The sequence below is a fragment of the Hypanus sabinus genome, chromosome 17, assembly GCF_030144855.1.
Source record: "Hypanus sabinus isolate sHypSab1 chromosome 17, sHypSab1.hap1, whole genome shotgun sequence".
Lineage (NCBI taxonomy): Eukaryota > Metazoa > Chordata > Chondrichthyes > Myliobatiformes > Dasyatidae > Hypanus > Hypanus sabinus.
Window position 1 is genome coordinate 18,598,733 of NC_082722.1, and position 17,140 is coordinate 18,615,872.

General features: G+C 38.6%; 1 protein-coding gene across 5 annotated transcripts in view; it reads left to right on the forward strand.

Annotated features, from left to right (window-relative positions):
* mbtps1 (membrane-bound transcription factor peptidase, site 1) overlaps positions 1–17,140 on the forward strand; it is a 113,054-nt gene that overhangs the window by 38,983 nt on the left and 56,931 nt on the right. For all 5 annotated transcript variants that reach the window (XM_059992628.1, XM_059992627.1, XM_059992630.1 and 2 more), the window contains exons 6-7: positions 3,224–3,333; positions 14,867–14,983. In XM_059992628.1, coding sequence (XP_059848611.1) covers positions 3,224–3,333; positions 14,867–14,983 — 227 coding nt within the window. The remainder of the gene's footprint in view (positions 1–3,223; positions 3,334–14,866; positions 14,984–17,140) is intronic.

Here is a 17,140-nt window from a genome sequence, read left to right on the forward strand (position 1 = left end):
CCCTTCAAAACACTCATTTTGAGATGTGATGTCTGTTAACAGTGATTCAGTGCCTAGAAAAAGTATTCACTCCCCTCCCCTTAGAAGTTTTCATGTTTTATTTACAACATTGAATCACAATGGATTTAATTTGGCTTTTTTTGACACTGATCAACAGAAAAATAGCATTTCTTGTCAAATTGAAAACAGATCTCTTAAAAAGTAATTAATTTTTTTTACAAGTATAAAACATAAAATAATTGATTGCTTAAGTATTCACCTGCTCCTTTAATAAGTCACACCAAATCATCATTTGTGCAGCCAGTTGGCTTTAGAAGTCACATAAGTAGTTAAATGGAGAACTGTTTTTCAAGACCTGTGTGCAGCCAAGGTGTATCAATTGATTATAGTAAAAATACACTCGTACCTGGAAGATCCAGCTGTTGGTGAGTCAGTATCCTGGCAAAAACTACACCTATGATGACAAAAGAACACTCCAAGCAATCCCCCAAAATGGTTATTGCAAAGCACAAGCCAGGAGATGCATACAAGATAATTTCCAAGGCACTGAATATCCCTTGGAGTATAGTTCATCATCAAGAAATGGAAAGAATATGGCACAGCTGTAAATCTGCCTAGAGCAGGCTTTCCTCAGTGACTGTGAAAGAAGGAGACTAGTGAGGGATGCCACTTAGAGACCTGTGACACCTCTGAGTAGTTTCAAGCTTCAGTAGCTGAGATAGGAGAGAATGCGCATACTACTGTTACCTGGGTGCTTCACCAGTTGCAACTTTACGGGTGAGTGACAAAGAGAAAGCCAATGTTGAATAAAAAATTCACATGAAATCTTGGCTAGAGTTTGCCAGAATGCATGTGGGTGACTGAAGTCAGCTAGAAGAAGGTTCTATGGTCTGATGAAACCAAAATTTTGGCCTTCAGATGAAACGCTATGTTTGGTGTAAGCCAAACACCACACGTCATCAAAAAAACACTATCCCTTCTGTGAAGCATGGTGGTGGCTGCATCATGCTATGGGTATGTTTCACTACTACAGCAGGCCCTCAAAGGCTTGTGAAGGTAGAGGGTAAAATGAATGCAGCAAAATACGGGGAAATCGTGGAGGAAAACCTGATGTGGTCTGTGAGAGAACTGTGACTAGAGAGAAAATTTGTTTTCTGGCATGACCCCAAGCATAAAACCAAAGTTACCCAGGAATGCATTAAAAACCACAAGGTTAATCTCCTGGAGTGGCCAAGTCAGAGTCCAGATCTCAATCCAGTTGAGAATTTGTGGCTAGACTTGAAGAGGGCTATTCACTCATGATCTCCATGCAATCTGACAGATCTTGAGCAGTTTCGTAAAGAAGAGTGGGGGAAATTGCAGTGTCTAGATGTGCAGAGTTGATAGAGACCTATCCACAGAGACTGAAGGCTGTAATTGCTGCCAAAGGCGCATCTACTAAACACTGACTTGAAGGGGGTGAATACTTGTGCAATCAGTTATTTTGTGTTTAATATTTGTAATTAATTTAGATAATTTTCTATAGATCAGTTTTCACTTGAACATAAAAGAGTCTTTTTCTGTTGATCGGTGTCAAAAAAGCCAAATTAAATCCACTGTGATTCAATGTTGTAAAACCATAAAACATGAAAACCTCCATTGTCAGACTTCAATACATGTAGTTCAAAAGACACAAATGGGAGCAGGGTCAGGCCATTTGGCCCTTTTGAGATTACTCTGCCATTCAACAAATACATCAACAATCTTCAAAAACTATTTTCCTGCTTTATCCCCAAATACTTTAATTCCTTTACCGTTCAGAATTTTTTTTTATGCTGTGAATACAGTCGATACTGATATGGGTAGAATCTCTCAATTTCTGAGTGAAGAATTTTATGTTCATTTAAGTCCTAAATGCCCTGCTTACTTTTAGACTGACTGCTAATTCTAGATTCCTTCCTTAGGAGATATGCCCGCCTTGCACCGACTCTTATGAGTCTGCTGGGAATGTTACACATTTTAATGAGATCTCCCCTCATTCTTATAAACTCTATATGGCGACACCTGGCTTATTTGACCAACTCTTCTTTGAAAGACATCCCACCTTCCCTGGAACCAATCTGTGAGCCATCATAGCAATTATAGATTTTTAGATTTTATCCTCAAAGGTAAATAATACTCCATTTGTGATATTACCAAAGCCCTTTATTTTTGCTGTTAGACTTTAAATCCTCTAACCATAAATGTCATTTGCCTTCCTAATTGCCTGTGCAACAGCATGTTAGCTTTTAGTGACTTGTATACAAAAGCGCTTGGGCCCTTTCTGAGCATCAATGTTTTCCAATCTCTTGTTATTTAAAAAAAACCACCAAATCTGTTTTTTTCACCAATATAGATAACCTTGCATCTTTCTACGTTGTACTTCATTGCTATATTGCTATACAACTATCTGCATCACTTGACATCTTCATCAATGCTCTCATTCCCATTTAGTACTTTCATCATTGAATGTTGGATACTGCATTTGGTTCTGTCAGCCAAATTGTATGGACTGTGAATAGAAATAAACTTGTTTTGCTTATTCACAGATGTAGGCCATTTGACCCATGGGGTTCATACCAGTTGTAGCAGAGCAATTTCATTGTACGATGTTCTATATCCCTTTCTACCCTTGGCTCCTTACTTCACTGTAGTCCTCCAGTTTATTCCCACTCTGTGTTTACTAATTCCACTTTGATTCTTTTTTGACATTAGAGCAACACTAAGTGCTAATTTACAGGAACGTTTACATTTAACCTACCATATTCTATTGATAAATTTGCATGGCTTTTGGTAGGATTGCAATGCATGGAATCTAGACAGAAGCATAAACCATACATAATTATCTCTGTCTCTGCATTGATATGTTATTTTGGTAACCTTTTCCTTGTAGTTTGCAAAAATGGTAAAAGTCATGCAGAAACCATTGGTTCGAATGTTACTTAGTTCCTTAGTAGAAAGGAACTATGACAGCATTAATTAAAAAAAAAGCTGGTATTGGTATGTTCTCAAGAGATGTGTCTCAAAAATGTGCTAATGCTGTACGAAGATATATGATTGTCTCATTGTTGGGTATGTCTTTGGTAGTAGAATTTTAAGAAAATCATGCTTTTTCTTTTGTATGATCATGAATGATATCTGACAAATGTACTGATGCCATCTATGCTGATATCTTAATGTATTTTTGCTTTTCTGTTGACATTAGGCTTGGGACATGGGACATTCGTTGCAGGGGTGATTGCTAGCATGCGGGAATGTCAGGGATTGGCACCAGATGCAGAGCTACACATTTTTAGAGTCTTCACTAACAATCAGGTAATGATTATTTTCTAACCAGTTTGAGTCTGAGAAAAAGGGTTCACATTTTGATTATTTTTTCTGAACGAGCTGTAACTGTTCTTGTGAACTGAAAATTCTCCAGAAAATATTTTAACTGAGTATTATTTTTAATACATTGATAAGATACATTGTGGATAGTTTAATAAGGTATTCCTTAGGATATAGAATGCCATGTTATTCATTAGGTGAAAGTCATCTTTGTAAATTGAAGATAAACCCTCCAAAGAAATAGTTCTTTAAAAAACTCAGAAACTGAGGAATTATTGTGTATTGTATTTTGAAGAGCTCAGCTTCCAAAGTTTAATTACTGTATTTTTTTAACAAAGAACCTGATTACTTAAATAAAAATATGAGTTGATCAAGTGATCCATGCAAATTGTTGTAAGTAAATTCATTGGTTTAAACTTTTTATAACTTGGATTAGCAGTAAAATACAGTAATTTCCAATTTCTGAATGTTTGCTTTAATTTTTCAGTTCAACATCCTTTCTTGATTTTCAGGTCTTAAATTTTATTTACAAAGCTAGCTTTCACTTTATGAATAATTCACCACTCACAGTCTAGGAATACATTATATCAAAAAACTTGCAATGTGTTTTATCCTGCTTTTGATTTTAATGAAATTTCCATTAAAGCATTTTCCAAGAACATTTTATTTTTGTAAATGAAGGAATGCTGTATTTTTAATGAAAATATATCCTTTACATGGGTGTAACATCGCAGCTAAAAATCAATAGCTGGCTGGAGCACTTAAAATTCAGCTGGCGTCCAGGAATTAAAGTCAGCCTTCCTTATCCGCGAATTCAATCAACCACAGATCACGAAAACCTGGAAGTGCACTTCTAGCACTTGTTGTTCGAGCATGTACAGGCTTTTTTTTCTTGTCATTATTCCCTAAACAATGCAGTATAACAACTATTTTGTATAGCATTTACATTGTATTAGGTATAATAAGTAATCTAGAGATGACTTAAAGTATACGGGGAGGATGTGCGTGGGTTATCGTGGATCGGGATTGAAAAAAATCAGAAGTTCTCTTACTAAGTAAGTCGGAACAAGTACATCCGGTATTATTTAGCGTCAGTCAGTCAAACGTTTGCATTCGTATATAGTATATATTTTACCTTTCTATGCATATAAAACACTTAAGAAAGTTATCTTTCAGTGCCAGGTTCGGGAAGTTCCCGAGTTCAATCTAGTGACAGATCGCTATCAAGTGCGCACTCCACTGTGCTGGGTTGATGTAGAGGATCAAAAACCCAAAACCCAATAATTAAACCACTGCATTGCTTAGTAATAATTGTAGCTTTCATCGGGGCACAGCCTTTCTCACTTTATCCCTTAAAATTGTTCAGATAGTTGACCGACGTAGCCTGTTTTCTAATGACCAATGGAGTTTCACCTCTTTCTGATTGCTTGATTATTTCCACTTTATTTTTAATCGTGATCATGATTATTTTCGTGAACAGAAACACTGCAGATTCAAACCTCTGCCACTGGGTCCTAATGTCTACCGCTCTGAGACAAGTTAAATAAGGTTTTGGATCTGCTGGGTCCTAAGGTCCACTGCATTGAGACAGGTTGAATAAGGGACTTGAGCATCTGTGAATTTTGGTATCCGTGAGGGGTCCCGGAACCAATCCCTCGCGGATAAGGAGGGCCGACTGTACTGTAAATATAAATGTTGGCTTGATCTCTAATCACACAGGCTTGAGTCTGTATTCTTGCTAAATGTTTTGGAAACATTAATTCAGTCATTTGCCTGCCGAAGCAACAGGTCTACAGCAGATGCTAACTTGTTGGCTCTTCACACAACTCTGAAACATCTGAACAGCAAAGGTGCATACTTCAGGATGCTCTTTATTGATTACGGCTTGGCGTTTAACATCTTCATCCCCTCTAAACTAATCAGTAAGCTCAAGACCTGGGCCTCAATACCCCTTTGTGCAATTGGATCTTGGATTTTCTTACTTGTGGACCTCAGTCAGTTCAGGTTAGCAAAAGCATCTTCTCCACAATCTCCATCAGCACATGGATGTGTACTTGGCACTATATTCACTTTACACCTATGACTGTTTAGCTAAGTTCAGCTCCAACTCCACATATAAGTTTGCTGATGACGCCGCTGTTAATGGCTATATCAAAGGTGGTGATGAATCAGCATATAGGAGGGAGATTGAAAATTTGGCAGAGTAGTGTAATAATAACTCAATGTCAATAAGACCAAGGAACTGATAGTAAACCAGGAAAGAGAAACAAGAGGTTTATGAACCAGTAATCATTTGAGAATCAGAGGTGGAGGTCAGTAACTTTAAATTCCTGGGTGTCACTATCTCAGAGGACCTGTCCTGGACCCATCATACAAATATAATTGCAAAGAAAGCCCGACAATGCCTGTACACCCTCAGGAGTCTGTGGAGATTCAGCATGTCATCAAAAACATTGGAAAACTTCTATAGATGTGTGGTGGAAAGTGTACTTACTGACTGCATTATGGCCTGGTGTGGGAATACCAGTGCCTTTGAGCGGTAAGTCCTACACGAGGTAGTGCATTGGGCCCAGTACATCATGGGTATTACCCTCCCAACTACTGAGCGCATCTACCTGAAATGTTGCTGCAGAAAAATGGCATCCATTAGAGATCCTCACCAGCCAGGCCTTGCTCTTTTCTCGCTGCTGTCATCAGGTGGAAGGTACAGATGCTTCAGGACTCACACCACCAGGTTCAAGAACAGTTACTACCCCTCAACCATCAGGCCCTTGAACAAAAAGGGATAACCACTCTCATTGAGGACTCTTTTATGTTGTTATTCCATGCTCCATATTTATTGCTATTTACTTATCATCTGCATTTGCACAGTCTGTTTACAGTTCCCGATGTTTACAGTTTGTGGATCCTGTTTACAGTTACTGTTTTATAGATTTGTTAAGTGTGCCCACAGACAAAGAATCTCAGGGTTGTATGTGGTGACATGTATGTACTCTGTTAATAAATTTTATTTTGAACTTAGAACTTTGAATGGGATCAGTGGGTAAAGCGTCTTTGGGAATTGGGGTAAGGACAGAATGAACAAATAATTAAAATCACAGATCTTAAATTAAATTCAGACTTTAGATAATTGAACAAGAAACTTGTATTGCTAAGCATCATGAACTTGTTTCCTGGGTTGCGTGTGATTTACAGGGATTGGCAGTGGATGAAGGGGGTATGATTTAGCAGGTCCATTAGTTTGTATTGGTGGCATTATGTAGATACCCTACAACTTGACTCCTCATTGTAATCAGCTAATGGCTTTGTGATCCCATGGTATTTTCTTCCATTCCTACACCTGAAGACATTTCATTTTGTCTTACACTTTATTTTAATGAAGGGTCATTCTGTTCTGACTGTCGAATTATGAATTAGTGAGATCACATTCATGAAGCTAGCCTTTCAGAGGGACTTAATTTCAAATTCGGATGGAATAGAAAGTCACTAACTTAAAATACATTAAGGGAATGATATTCAAGAGAAATGAGTGCACAGTTTAAACTTTAAGCTTTAACTGGGCAAATTCACATTACTGAAATATTTCACAACCAAATAGATAAAACAAGGACTTTGTCCTTAACAGACTCTAAAATAACTGCATGCCAAGTTCAAAACACAGGCCAATATTCCTTATACAGCTGTTAGAGAAATGCATATTTTTTAAGGAAAGCAATATTTAACCTGAAAATAAAATATTTTGGAAATAGAATCCCTCTTTTAAAGCCAACTTCCAGACTGCAATTCACAAACTACCTCCACCCTTCACATGCATCAATCCAACCTGCTTATTGAGTAATAGGTTCAAATTCCAGGTGTGTTTTTCAATATGTAATTAAATACTGTTGTAACAAGTTTCAAGGGCATCTTTCTTTTAATTAATCCAGTAGGATATTGGCAAATGAGTTGTGTAATCTGAACGGTCTGTCCCCTTTCAACTTAAATTCTAATCAAAAGACAAGTTAAACACACTGTGAGCAAATCCTACTTGGATATGGCCCAACCGGGAAATGCTTAATGAATATTCATCTGCTGGTGAGCCATTTCAAATGCTGTCATTTTCTTTGATCTGATTGTATACATGAATTAGGAGCATGTTACATACCCTCTCAAGCTTTCTCTGCCATAAATTCAGCAGATTGTAACCTGAATACTGCTTTCCCATCTACCCATAGTAACATTTCAATCTGTTGCTTATTAAATGTATATTTACCTCTTGCTAGAAAATATTGTATTGTCCTTTGAAGAAGAGAAAATCCACTAAGTTCAATACTTGGGGGAGGGATGGGAGATTTGACATTTTTTTTACTGTTGTAAATGGGCTCTCCTTTTTTTAAAAACAGTGAAACCCTAGTTCTAGATTCTCCCACAAAAGAAGACCCTTTCCTTATCTATCTGTCAGGACCCTTAGGATGTTGCTTTTCCATAAGATATAGGAGCAGAATTCAGCCATTTAGCCCATTGAGTCTGCCCTACCAATTCATTAAGGCTGATCCTATCAAGAATCTTATAAACCTCTGCCTTAAATATACATTAAAATCTTGGCATCTGCAGCTGCTGGTGGCAGTGAATTCCACAAATTCACCACTCTTACTTTGAACACCATTCACAAGTGCAACAGGCAGTGAAGAGGGCAAATGGAATGTTGGCCTTTGTTACAAGGGGAATTGAATACAAGAGCAAGGATGTTCTTTTGCATTTGTACAGGGCCCTGGTGAGACCACACCTGGAATATTGTGTACAGTTTTGGTCTCCAGGTTTAAGGAAGGACATTCTGGCAATTGAGGAAGTGCAGCGTAGATTCACTAGGTTGATTCCTGGGATGGCAGGGCTGTCTTACGCAGAGAGATTGGAGAGATTGGGCTTGTACACGCTGGAATTGAGGAGATTGAGAGGGGATCTGATTGAAACGTTTAAGATAATTAAGGGATTTGATAGGATTGAGGCAGGAAATATGTTCCAGATGTTGGGAGAGTCCAGTACCAGAGGGCATGGATTGAGAATAAGAGGTCAGTTATTTAAAACAGAGTTGAGGAAGAGCTTCTTCTCCCAGAGAGTTGTGGAGGTGTGGAATGCACTGCCTCGGAAGACGGTGGAGGTCAATTCTCTGGATGCTTTCAAGAAGGAGCTGGATAGATATCTGATGGATAGGGGAATCAAGGGATATGGGGACAAGGCAGGGACTGGGTATTGATAGTGAATGATCAGCCATGATCTCAGAATGGCGGTGCAGACTCGAGGGGCCGAATGGTCTACTTCTGCACCTATTGTCTATTGTCTATAAAGAAATTCCTCCTCATCTCCATTGGAAAAGGACAGCCCTCTATTCTGAGGCTGTGTACTCTTGTTTAAGACTCTCCCACCATAGGAAACATTCTCTCCGCATCCACTCTTATCAAGGCCATTCACCATTCAATAATTTTTCTCATTCTTCTGAATGCTGGTAAATACAGGCCCAGAGCCATCATACACTCTTCATTTGACAACCCATTCAATCCTGAAATAATTTTCATGAACCTCCTTTGAACCCTCTCCAGTTTTAGCACATCCTTTCTAAGATGAGGGGCCCAAAACTGCTCATAGTACTTCAAGTGAGTCCTCACCCATGCTTTATGAAGGCTTAACATTGCATCCTCACTTTTATATGTAGTTCTCTTGAAATCAATGCCAGCATTGTATTTGCCTTCCTCACTACAGGCTCAACCTGCAAATGAACCTTTAGGGAATCCTGCACAAAGACTCTCAAGTCCCTTTGCACTTCAGTTTTTGTATTTTTACTCCATTTAGAAATTAGTCAACCCTTTCATTTCTTCTACCAAAGTGCATGACCACACTCATCTGCCTTTTGTTTACCTAGATACACTAGTAAAATTTAAAAGACTACTAGACAGGTATATGGAGAAATTTAAGATGGGGGGCTATATGGGAGGCAAGGTTTAAGGGTCGGCACAACATTGTGGGCCGAAGGGCCTGTACTGGGCTGTATTGTTCTGTGTTCATTCTCCTAATATGTCTAGGTCCTTCTGTAGCCTCTCTACTTTCTCAAAACTACTAGCTTCATATCATATGCAAACTTTGCAACAAAGCCATCAATTCTATCATCCAAATCATTGACATAATGTAAAAAGAATTGGCCCAACACAGACCCCTGTGGAACACAGTTAGTCACTGGCAGCCAGCCAGAAAAGGCTCCCTTTACTCCCACTCTTAACTCCTGACTATCAGCCATGCTAGAATCTTTCCTGTAATACCATGGGCTTGTAGCTTGTCAAAGGCCTTCTGAAAATCCAAGTACACAACATCAACCAATTTTCCTTTTGTCTATCCTGTTTGTTATTTCTTCAAAGAATTCCAACAGATTTGTCAGGCAAGATATTCCTTTGAGGAAACCATGCTGACTACGGCCTGTTTTATCATGTGCCTCCAAGTACCCTGAGACCTCATCTTTAATAATCAAATCCAACATCTGAGGTCAAACTAATTAGCTTATAGTTTCTTTTCTTCTGCTTGCCCTTCTTGAGGAGTGGAGTGACATTTGCAATTTTCCAGTCTTCCAGAACCATTTCAAAATTGAGTGATTCTTGAAAGATCATGATTAATGCCTCCACGATCTCCTTAGTAACCTCTTTCAGAACCCTGGGATGTACACCATCTGAGTCTAGGTGACTTATCTACCTTCAGACCTTTGTTTACCAAGAACCTTTTCTCTAGTTGTGGTAGCCTCACTCACTTCATCACCCCTGACACCTGGAACTTCTACCATACTGTTAGTGTCTGCCAGAGTGAAGACTGATGTAAAGTACTTACTCAGTTCCTCTGCTATTTTTTTTGTTCCCCCATTACTACCTCTCTAGCATCGTTTTCCAGCAGTCTGATATCCACTCTCACCTCTCATTTTCACTTTATAATCTGAAGAAACTTTTGGTATATTCTTTTTTTCTATTTGCTAGCTTACTTTCATATTCAGTCTTTACCATAATATTTTAGTTGCCTTCTGTTTGTTTTTAAAAGCTTCCCAAGAATTTTTGCTGTAGCTATATTAATTTTTGCTGCATTTTCTACCCTCTCTTTGGCTTTTATGTTCGCTTCCCCTGTTAGCCACAAGCCCCTGTTTGTCATCTTTTCTTTAGAATTATTCTTTCTCTTTGGGATATATCGATCCTGTGCCTTCCAAATTATTTCCAGAAATTCCAGCTATTGATGCTCTGCATCATCCCTGCCAGTGTTATTTTTCAGTCAGTTCTGGCCAACTTCTCTCTCTCGTGCCTCTGTAATTCCCTTTACTCCACTGCAATACTGATCCATGTGACTTTAGTGTTGCAACTTTCAGGGTGAATTGGATTGTATTATGATCATTTGTCCCTCAGGATTCCTTTACCTCAAGGTCTCTAATCGGTTCTGGTTCATTGCACAGCACCCAATCTACAATAGCTGATCCCCTACTGGGCTCAGCTATGGGCTGCACTTAAAAGTCATCTTGTAGGCACTCTAGAATTTTTCCCTCCTAGAGTCTAGCACCAACCTGATTTTCCCAATCTACCTGCTTATTGAAATCTCCCATGACAATTGTAACATTGCCCTTTTGGCATGTATTTTTCTCTGTCCTGTTGTAATTTGTAGGCCATATCCTTACTATTGTCTGGGGGTCTGTATGCAACTCCCATCAGGGTCTTTTTACCCTTGCAGTTCCTTAGCTCTATCCACAATGATTGAATGCCTTCCGACCCTAGTCACCTCTTTCTAATGATCTTACTTAAACTTTTACCAACAGAGCACTGCCGCCCCCTCTTGCTTGCCTTTTCAATACAAAGTGTATCCTTGGACATTAAGCTCCCAGCTATAATCTTCTTTTAGGCATGACTTTGTGATGCCTACATCTGCAATATGCTGCAAGTTCGTCTACCTTATTTCATATACTGCATGTATTCAGATACACCTTCAGTCCTGTATTCACTCTTTTCAATTTTGTCCACCTTTTATGTTGCAACTCATCCTGTTAACTGCAATTTTTGCCCTATCGACAACCTCTCCTCATGCCTCTGTTTGTAAACCAGCTACTTCATCTTCAGAACTATTACCTACCTTTTCCACGATACATCTTGCATTGAAGTACATACAGCTCAGTACACTAGTCATACCATGCTCAATCTTTTGATTCCTAACTTTGAGGTCTACCAACATCTGCCTCCATAACCTGTTCCCATCCCCCTGCAACTCTAGTGTAAACCTCACTGTGCAGGATTAACAAACCTTCCCGCTAGGATATTAGGTCCCCACCAGTTCAGGTGCAATCTGTCCCTTCTTTACAGGTCCCACTTTCCCAATGATCCAAAAATCCCAATGCAGAACCTTGTCACTCGTACTACCCATCTCATTGGTACCTATATACACCATGGCTTCTGGCTGTTCACCCTCCCACTTAAGAATGCTGAAGACTTGATCTGAGATATCCCAGACCCTGGCACCTGGAAGGCAACATACCATCCGGGAATCTTGTTCTCGCCCACAGAACCTCCTGTCTGCTCCCCTAACTAACAACTCCTGTATCATTACTTCTCCCCCCTTCCCTTCAGTGCCCAAGACCCAACTACTGAGACTTTCTTCAGTTAGGTTATTTTCTACCCCTCCCCTGTCTGTATCCAAAGTGTCAGTTGTTGAGGGGATGACCACAGGGTTACTCTGCACTAGCTCCTTAACCCCTTTCCCTTTCCTGACTGTCACCCAGTTTCCTGTGTCCTGCACCTTGAGTGTAACTACAAGTTACAATATGTCTTAGCTAGCCTTCAGCCTTCAGCCTCTGGAATTCATCTAGTTCCACCTCCAACTTCTTAATGCAGTTTGTTAGAAGCTGCAGCTGGATGCAATCCTCACAGCTGTAGTCATCACTGGAGGTCTCCCTGATTTTCCATATCCCTTAAGAGGTGCATACCACTATCCTGCCTGGCATTTCTACTGTCCTAGCTGTGCAGATATAAAGAAGAAACTTGAGATTTTCTTTGCTTTCTTTAACTGAGCTAAAGCCTCAAGATCACTACTTGGGTGACTGTGTCAACCCAAATGATGGCTGCTGCATTTGTCCCTGCCTTTGCTTTTGTTAATTAATCTTAAGCGCTGATTGTTTGCTGGTCAAAGCTCTTTTCACTGTAGCCACCCACTGCTGCCTTTTATCCTGTGGCAGTAGACCTGATTGAAGTCCCCTCTCAAAACTTCCAATGTCTGATTGGCCGCTGGTCAAAGGTCCTCTCATTCTTTGAAATTGCATCTGATGCATGTCACACTTTCACAGTCTTTCTTCAGAAAACAATCATCCCCATTCTGTGTGAAACTTTGTAGCCTGCTTCCTAAACTTTAATCATGAGTGGTTGTTCTGGCTTGCTCTTGCACAGTACTTGTTTGTACTTCAATTAAGTACACGTTTGTAGATCAATACTGTCTTGTAATGTAAATGAAGCATAAACTTCATTTCTTCAATTCATCGAGCAAGAAATAGCTTCCTTTATATAGATATTACAAGTAATACAAGCCTTTTCCAAGTCATTCACCAGGAAACCAAATCCTTCTGCGTCCTCTTGCCTTTCACATTGGTATTTTCTCTTGTCAAAATAGAAAGCTTCACATTCCCCACATTGCATTCTATTTCCCTGATCTTTTACCTATACAGTCCACTTACCAATTTGTCTTGGAAACTTGCTTGTATGTGCTTCTCAATCCCTGTCCTATCTATTTGTGTCATCAGCAGATTTAGTAATCATGCATTTGATGCTTTTATCCAAATCATTTTTAGAAATAATTGAAGCTCAGCAAAGGTGCTTGTTTGTCAGATGCCATTAACACATCTTAAAATAAATTGAATGTACTTCTATATCCTCTTCTCCTACTCTGATGTTTTTGAAATACATTTGCCTCACAGTTTAACAGGAAAATCATGACTACATTGATTTGCTATTCACTAATCAATTGACTTTTATTGCTCCTCCTGTCCTCACTTGTTAATTTTATTCATTATGAGATGTCCTCTAAACTTCAGTCCACGTGACTTTCTACATTCTGTACCTTGCAATCATTAAGAACAGTGCAATGTCGTGGTTCATTTAGTTCTCACTCTTTCACCTACAAAATGTAGAAATTAACAGCATCTTGTGCCAACCTCCAACATCATGAATAGTTGTCTTGGCTTGCTCTTGCACAGTAATTGTTTGTACTTGTTCAAGAAAGCTTGGAAAGATTCTTCACATGATGTTTAACAAATGGAATGTACTTCAGTTAGGGTAAGCAAAACAATGTCTTCTGAATTGTTGTCATAACAATATCTTTTGAACTGTGTCGTAGTTGTTTCTGGTAGATTTTTCTTTTGGAGTACTGGAGGGGGCAGTTGAGTGGTTGTGTGGAAGTTTGCTTCAAGATTGATGTCATGGGTTGCTGTCCTCCAGCAAATAGCTTGCATGATCAAAGTAACAGCTGGATGGTTTGGGTCATCCTTTGTCTATGGAAGAATCTCAACAGTAGGAAGATAAATGGATGGGAAATTAAAAAGGAAATCTTGTGGTGACTCCAGTGTCTAGGTAATTTGGTTGTCTTTAATTTTGAAGCATCCATCAACTCTATAAACAAAGTTGTGCACTGATAGATGGGTTTACATCCTTTTCCGACAGCCCTAGAGTATCCTAGTAGCAGGGGGATCTAATGATTTTGATGTGCATGCTTTTTTAATATGCCTTACTAGCTGCCACTTAGATTTACGAAGTGTGTATGTTTGTTGTGGCTGTAAAAGGAAGATTTTTAAGAACTCATTAACTTGCCTGACTTTGGAGTTTCAATTTTCAAGAGTTTATTTTATTATTTGTTAAAATCCCATAATCTCTTCAGCAGGTGAGGACTTTACAAGTTTCTACAAAGAACAATGAATAACAGTGGAGAAACTGAAAATGGGGATTTTACTTAATATTAAAGCACAATATTGGAAGAACTCAAAATGGTACTTCAGCTAGCATAGGCAAAGCAATGTTTTTGAAGTTTTTGTCATAGTTGGTAGATTGTTTTCTTAGGAGATACCTCTGTGGTTGTATGGAAGATTTAGAATTTAAAAACTCAGTTGATGCTTCAGGTTAGTCTTTGTCAGGACATTATTTTTGAGTTTTGGGGTAAAACTCTGGATCCTTTTAACATTTCATAGCAATGGCTCGGAGATTAGCATGGAATGGCATCCAATTTTGTGTGTTACTCAAGATTTCCAACATCTGCAAAATCTCTTGTGTTTACAATTTGCCATTGAAATATTTTGTCACCGTAGGGCCATTTCAAGATGTGCTGCTTGCTGTTTGATTGGGTTACAGCACTGTTGCTAGTTCTACAGGGATTTATAACAAATAGGGTAAAAGGAGTTGGTGGGAAGTTGAGTGCACAGGAGTCTGAATTAGAAATATCTAGTATGTTAGAAATGTAGTCCTGAAGTTTTATTAAGGAATCTAATTTTATTATACAGGTGTCTTATACCTCCTGGTTCCTGGATGCCTTTAATTATGCAATTTTGAAGAAGATAGATGTTCTGAACCTCAGCATAGGAGGGCCAGACTTCATGGATCATCCTTTTGTTGATAAGGTATGTTTTGAAATTAAATTTGGTTTATTATAGCATGTACAGAGGTACATTAAGAATTGCTGATACAGATATATTCATTACACAGTGCATTGAAGTAGTACAAGTTAAAGCAGTAATGAAATGCAGAATAAAGTGTAACAGCTACAGAGTGCAGTGCAAGATTATAATGAGGTGGATTGTGAGTTCTAGGGAACCATTCAATAGCCTTATAATGAGGTAGAAGTTTAATTCCCAGATGCAAAACTTGTCCACAAATTGCTGTGAAGGGGTGGAGATTTGATGGTTAGGAATTTTCAATTTATTGAATGAAGTATCCTTCTCTATTTTCTTTTTTTGATACTACTCTTAGGTGGAAACTTAAAAGTTATCAGCTTGGTTCCATAAGAAGCAGTTTTTCATTGACATTTGGTGGCAGTCTGCAAATCTACCAAGTGCATAGTTCCCATTTTAAACAGTTGCTTAATTTATTTTTTTAAATGTTATTCTTAACAAAATAATGTGATTTGTATTTCAAGATCTTTCATGAATATTTTAATGCAGACTTCAAAAGGCCATTTTTTTATGGAGCCAGCAATTAAATTTGTTCTACAGGGATGGGTTATCATGAGTGTATTGTGTCATTGCTGATAAGGGGCACACGGGACTTCATGATTTGGATGGTGAAGAACTGAGGTGCATGAAACAATTGAGGAGCTGGCATTGAAAAGTTGAGGCCAGCATGGATCTGCTTTGATCCCAATGAAGGGCAGAACCTGAGAGGTCTGTTGACTTAGTCTTCCTATTTTTTTTGATGTACCTCATCAGATAGGCTTTAGCCCAGTATTAAAACCCTCTATTTCTCTTAAGGAATCTGTTGAGATGTTAAACTAGTGCCATAATCTGTGTTTTCACAGATGTGAGTGTTGCAGTAAATAATCCAATTTTACATTTATGTAAATATGGCGAGTCATAAAAGGCATGTTTTAGTGCAGTTTAACAAAGATTTGCAGTGGACCTATTTTAACTTTTTGTTTTGAAAAGCATTCAGTAAGATGTCATTCAATAGATTTATGATCATCAGACTGAGCAGTAAGCAAAAAGTTAGCAGGATGGATAGCCAGCTCACCACATGACATCTTTGCATTTCAGCTTTGCTATTCAGACTTTTGAGCATTGTTGTCCCTCAAGGATGTGCGGTGAGAGTTCTGTGACCACAATTTGCATGAATGATCTGCAGTTTCTAATTTGTGGAGCTTAATATTGCAGTTGGTATATGTAAGGAAAGCAAAATATTACAAATATATACAATATATACAAAATATAACAAATTTGGATCATCTTTGCATTTGGGAAACTTGCTTCAATGTAATTAAGTCTGGTTTCACATTTTGGTGTGAATACTAAGGGTCATGTGAAAATAAAAATAAAAGGATTATAGAAATACAAACATTGCTAAACACCACACATAATGCTGGAGGAACTCAGCAGGCCATGCAGCATCAATGGAAAGGAATAAACAGTCAATATTTTGGACCAAGACCCTTCTTCAAGTCTGTCAAGGAAGGAAAAAGATGCTAGAAGTAAAACCTGGGAGCAGGGGAAGGGAGGACTAGCTAGAAAAGTGATGGGTGAAACTAGTTAGGTGAAAGGTTAAAGGGCTGGAGAAGAGGGAATCAGATGGGAGAGGAGAGTTGACTAGGGTGAAAGGGAAGAAGGAGGGCCACCAGGAGGAAGTGATATGTATGTGAGGAGAAGAGGTGAGAGGCCACGGAAGAGAATACATTATCAGAAGGAGAAATCTATATTTGTCCCATCAGGTTGGAGGCTACCTAGATGGAATAAGAGGTGTTGCTCCTCCACCCTGAGAGTGGCACCACATTATAACCTATCTCATTACATATTGCTAATTTCTTTTATTGAGGTTAATAAGGTCTTTTTAAGAGATAGCAAAGCCATCCATGGTATCATTTTGTCAAAACAACTATGAATTGTTTTTAGAAGGATGGAATTTGCAGAACAACAATGTATTTAGTCTTGGATAAAAGTGCCCAGCATTGGCTGCTGCCTCTGGAAAAACATACAAGGGCGCTAGGGAATTTGTTTAAGATATTTTGTTCAAGAATTGTTGCATCTTGTAGTTGTGTTACTGAAAATTCACTTTTGTAAGGGTCGTAAATT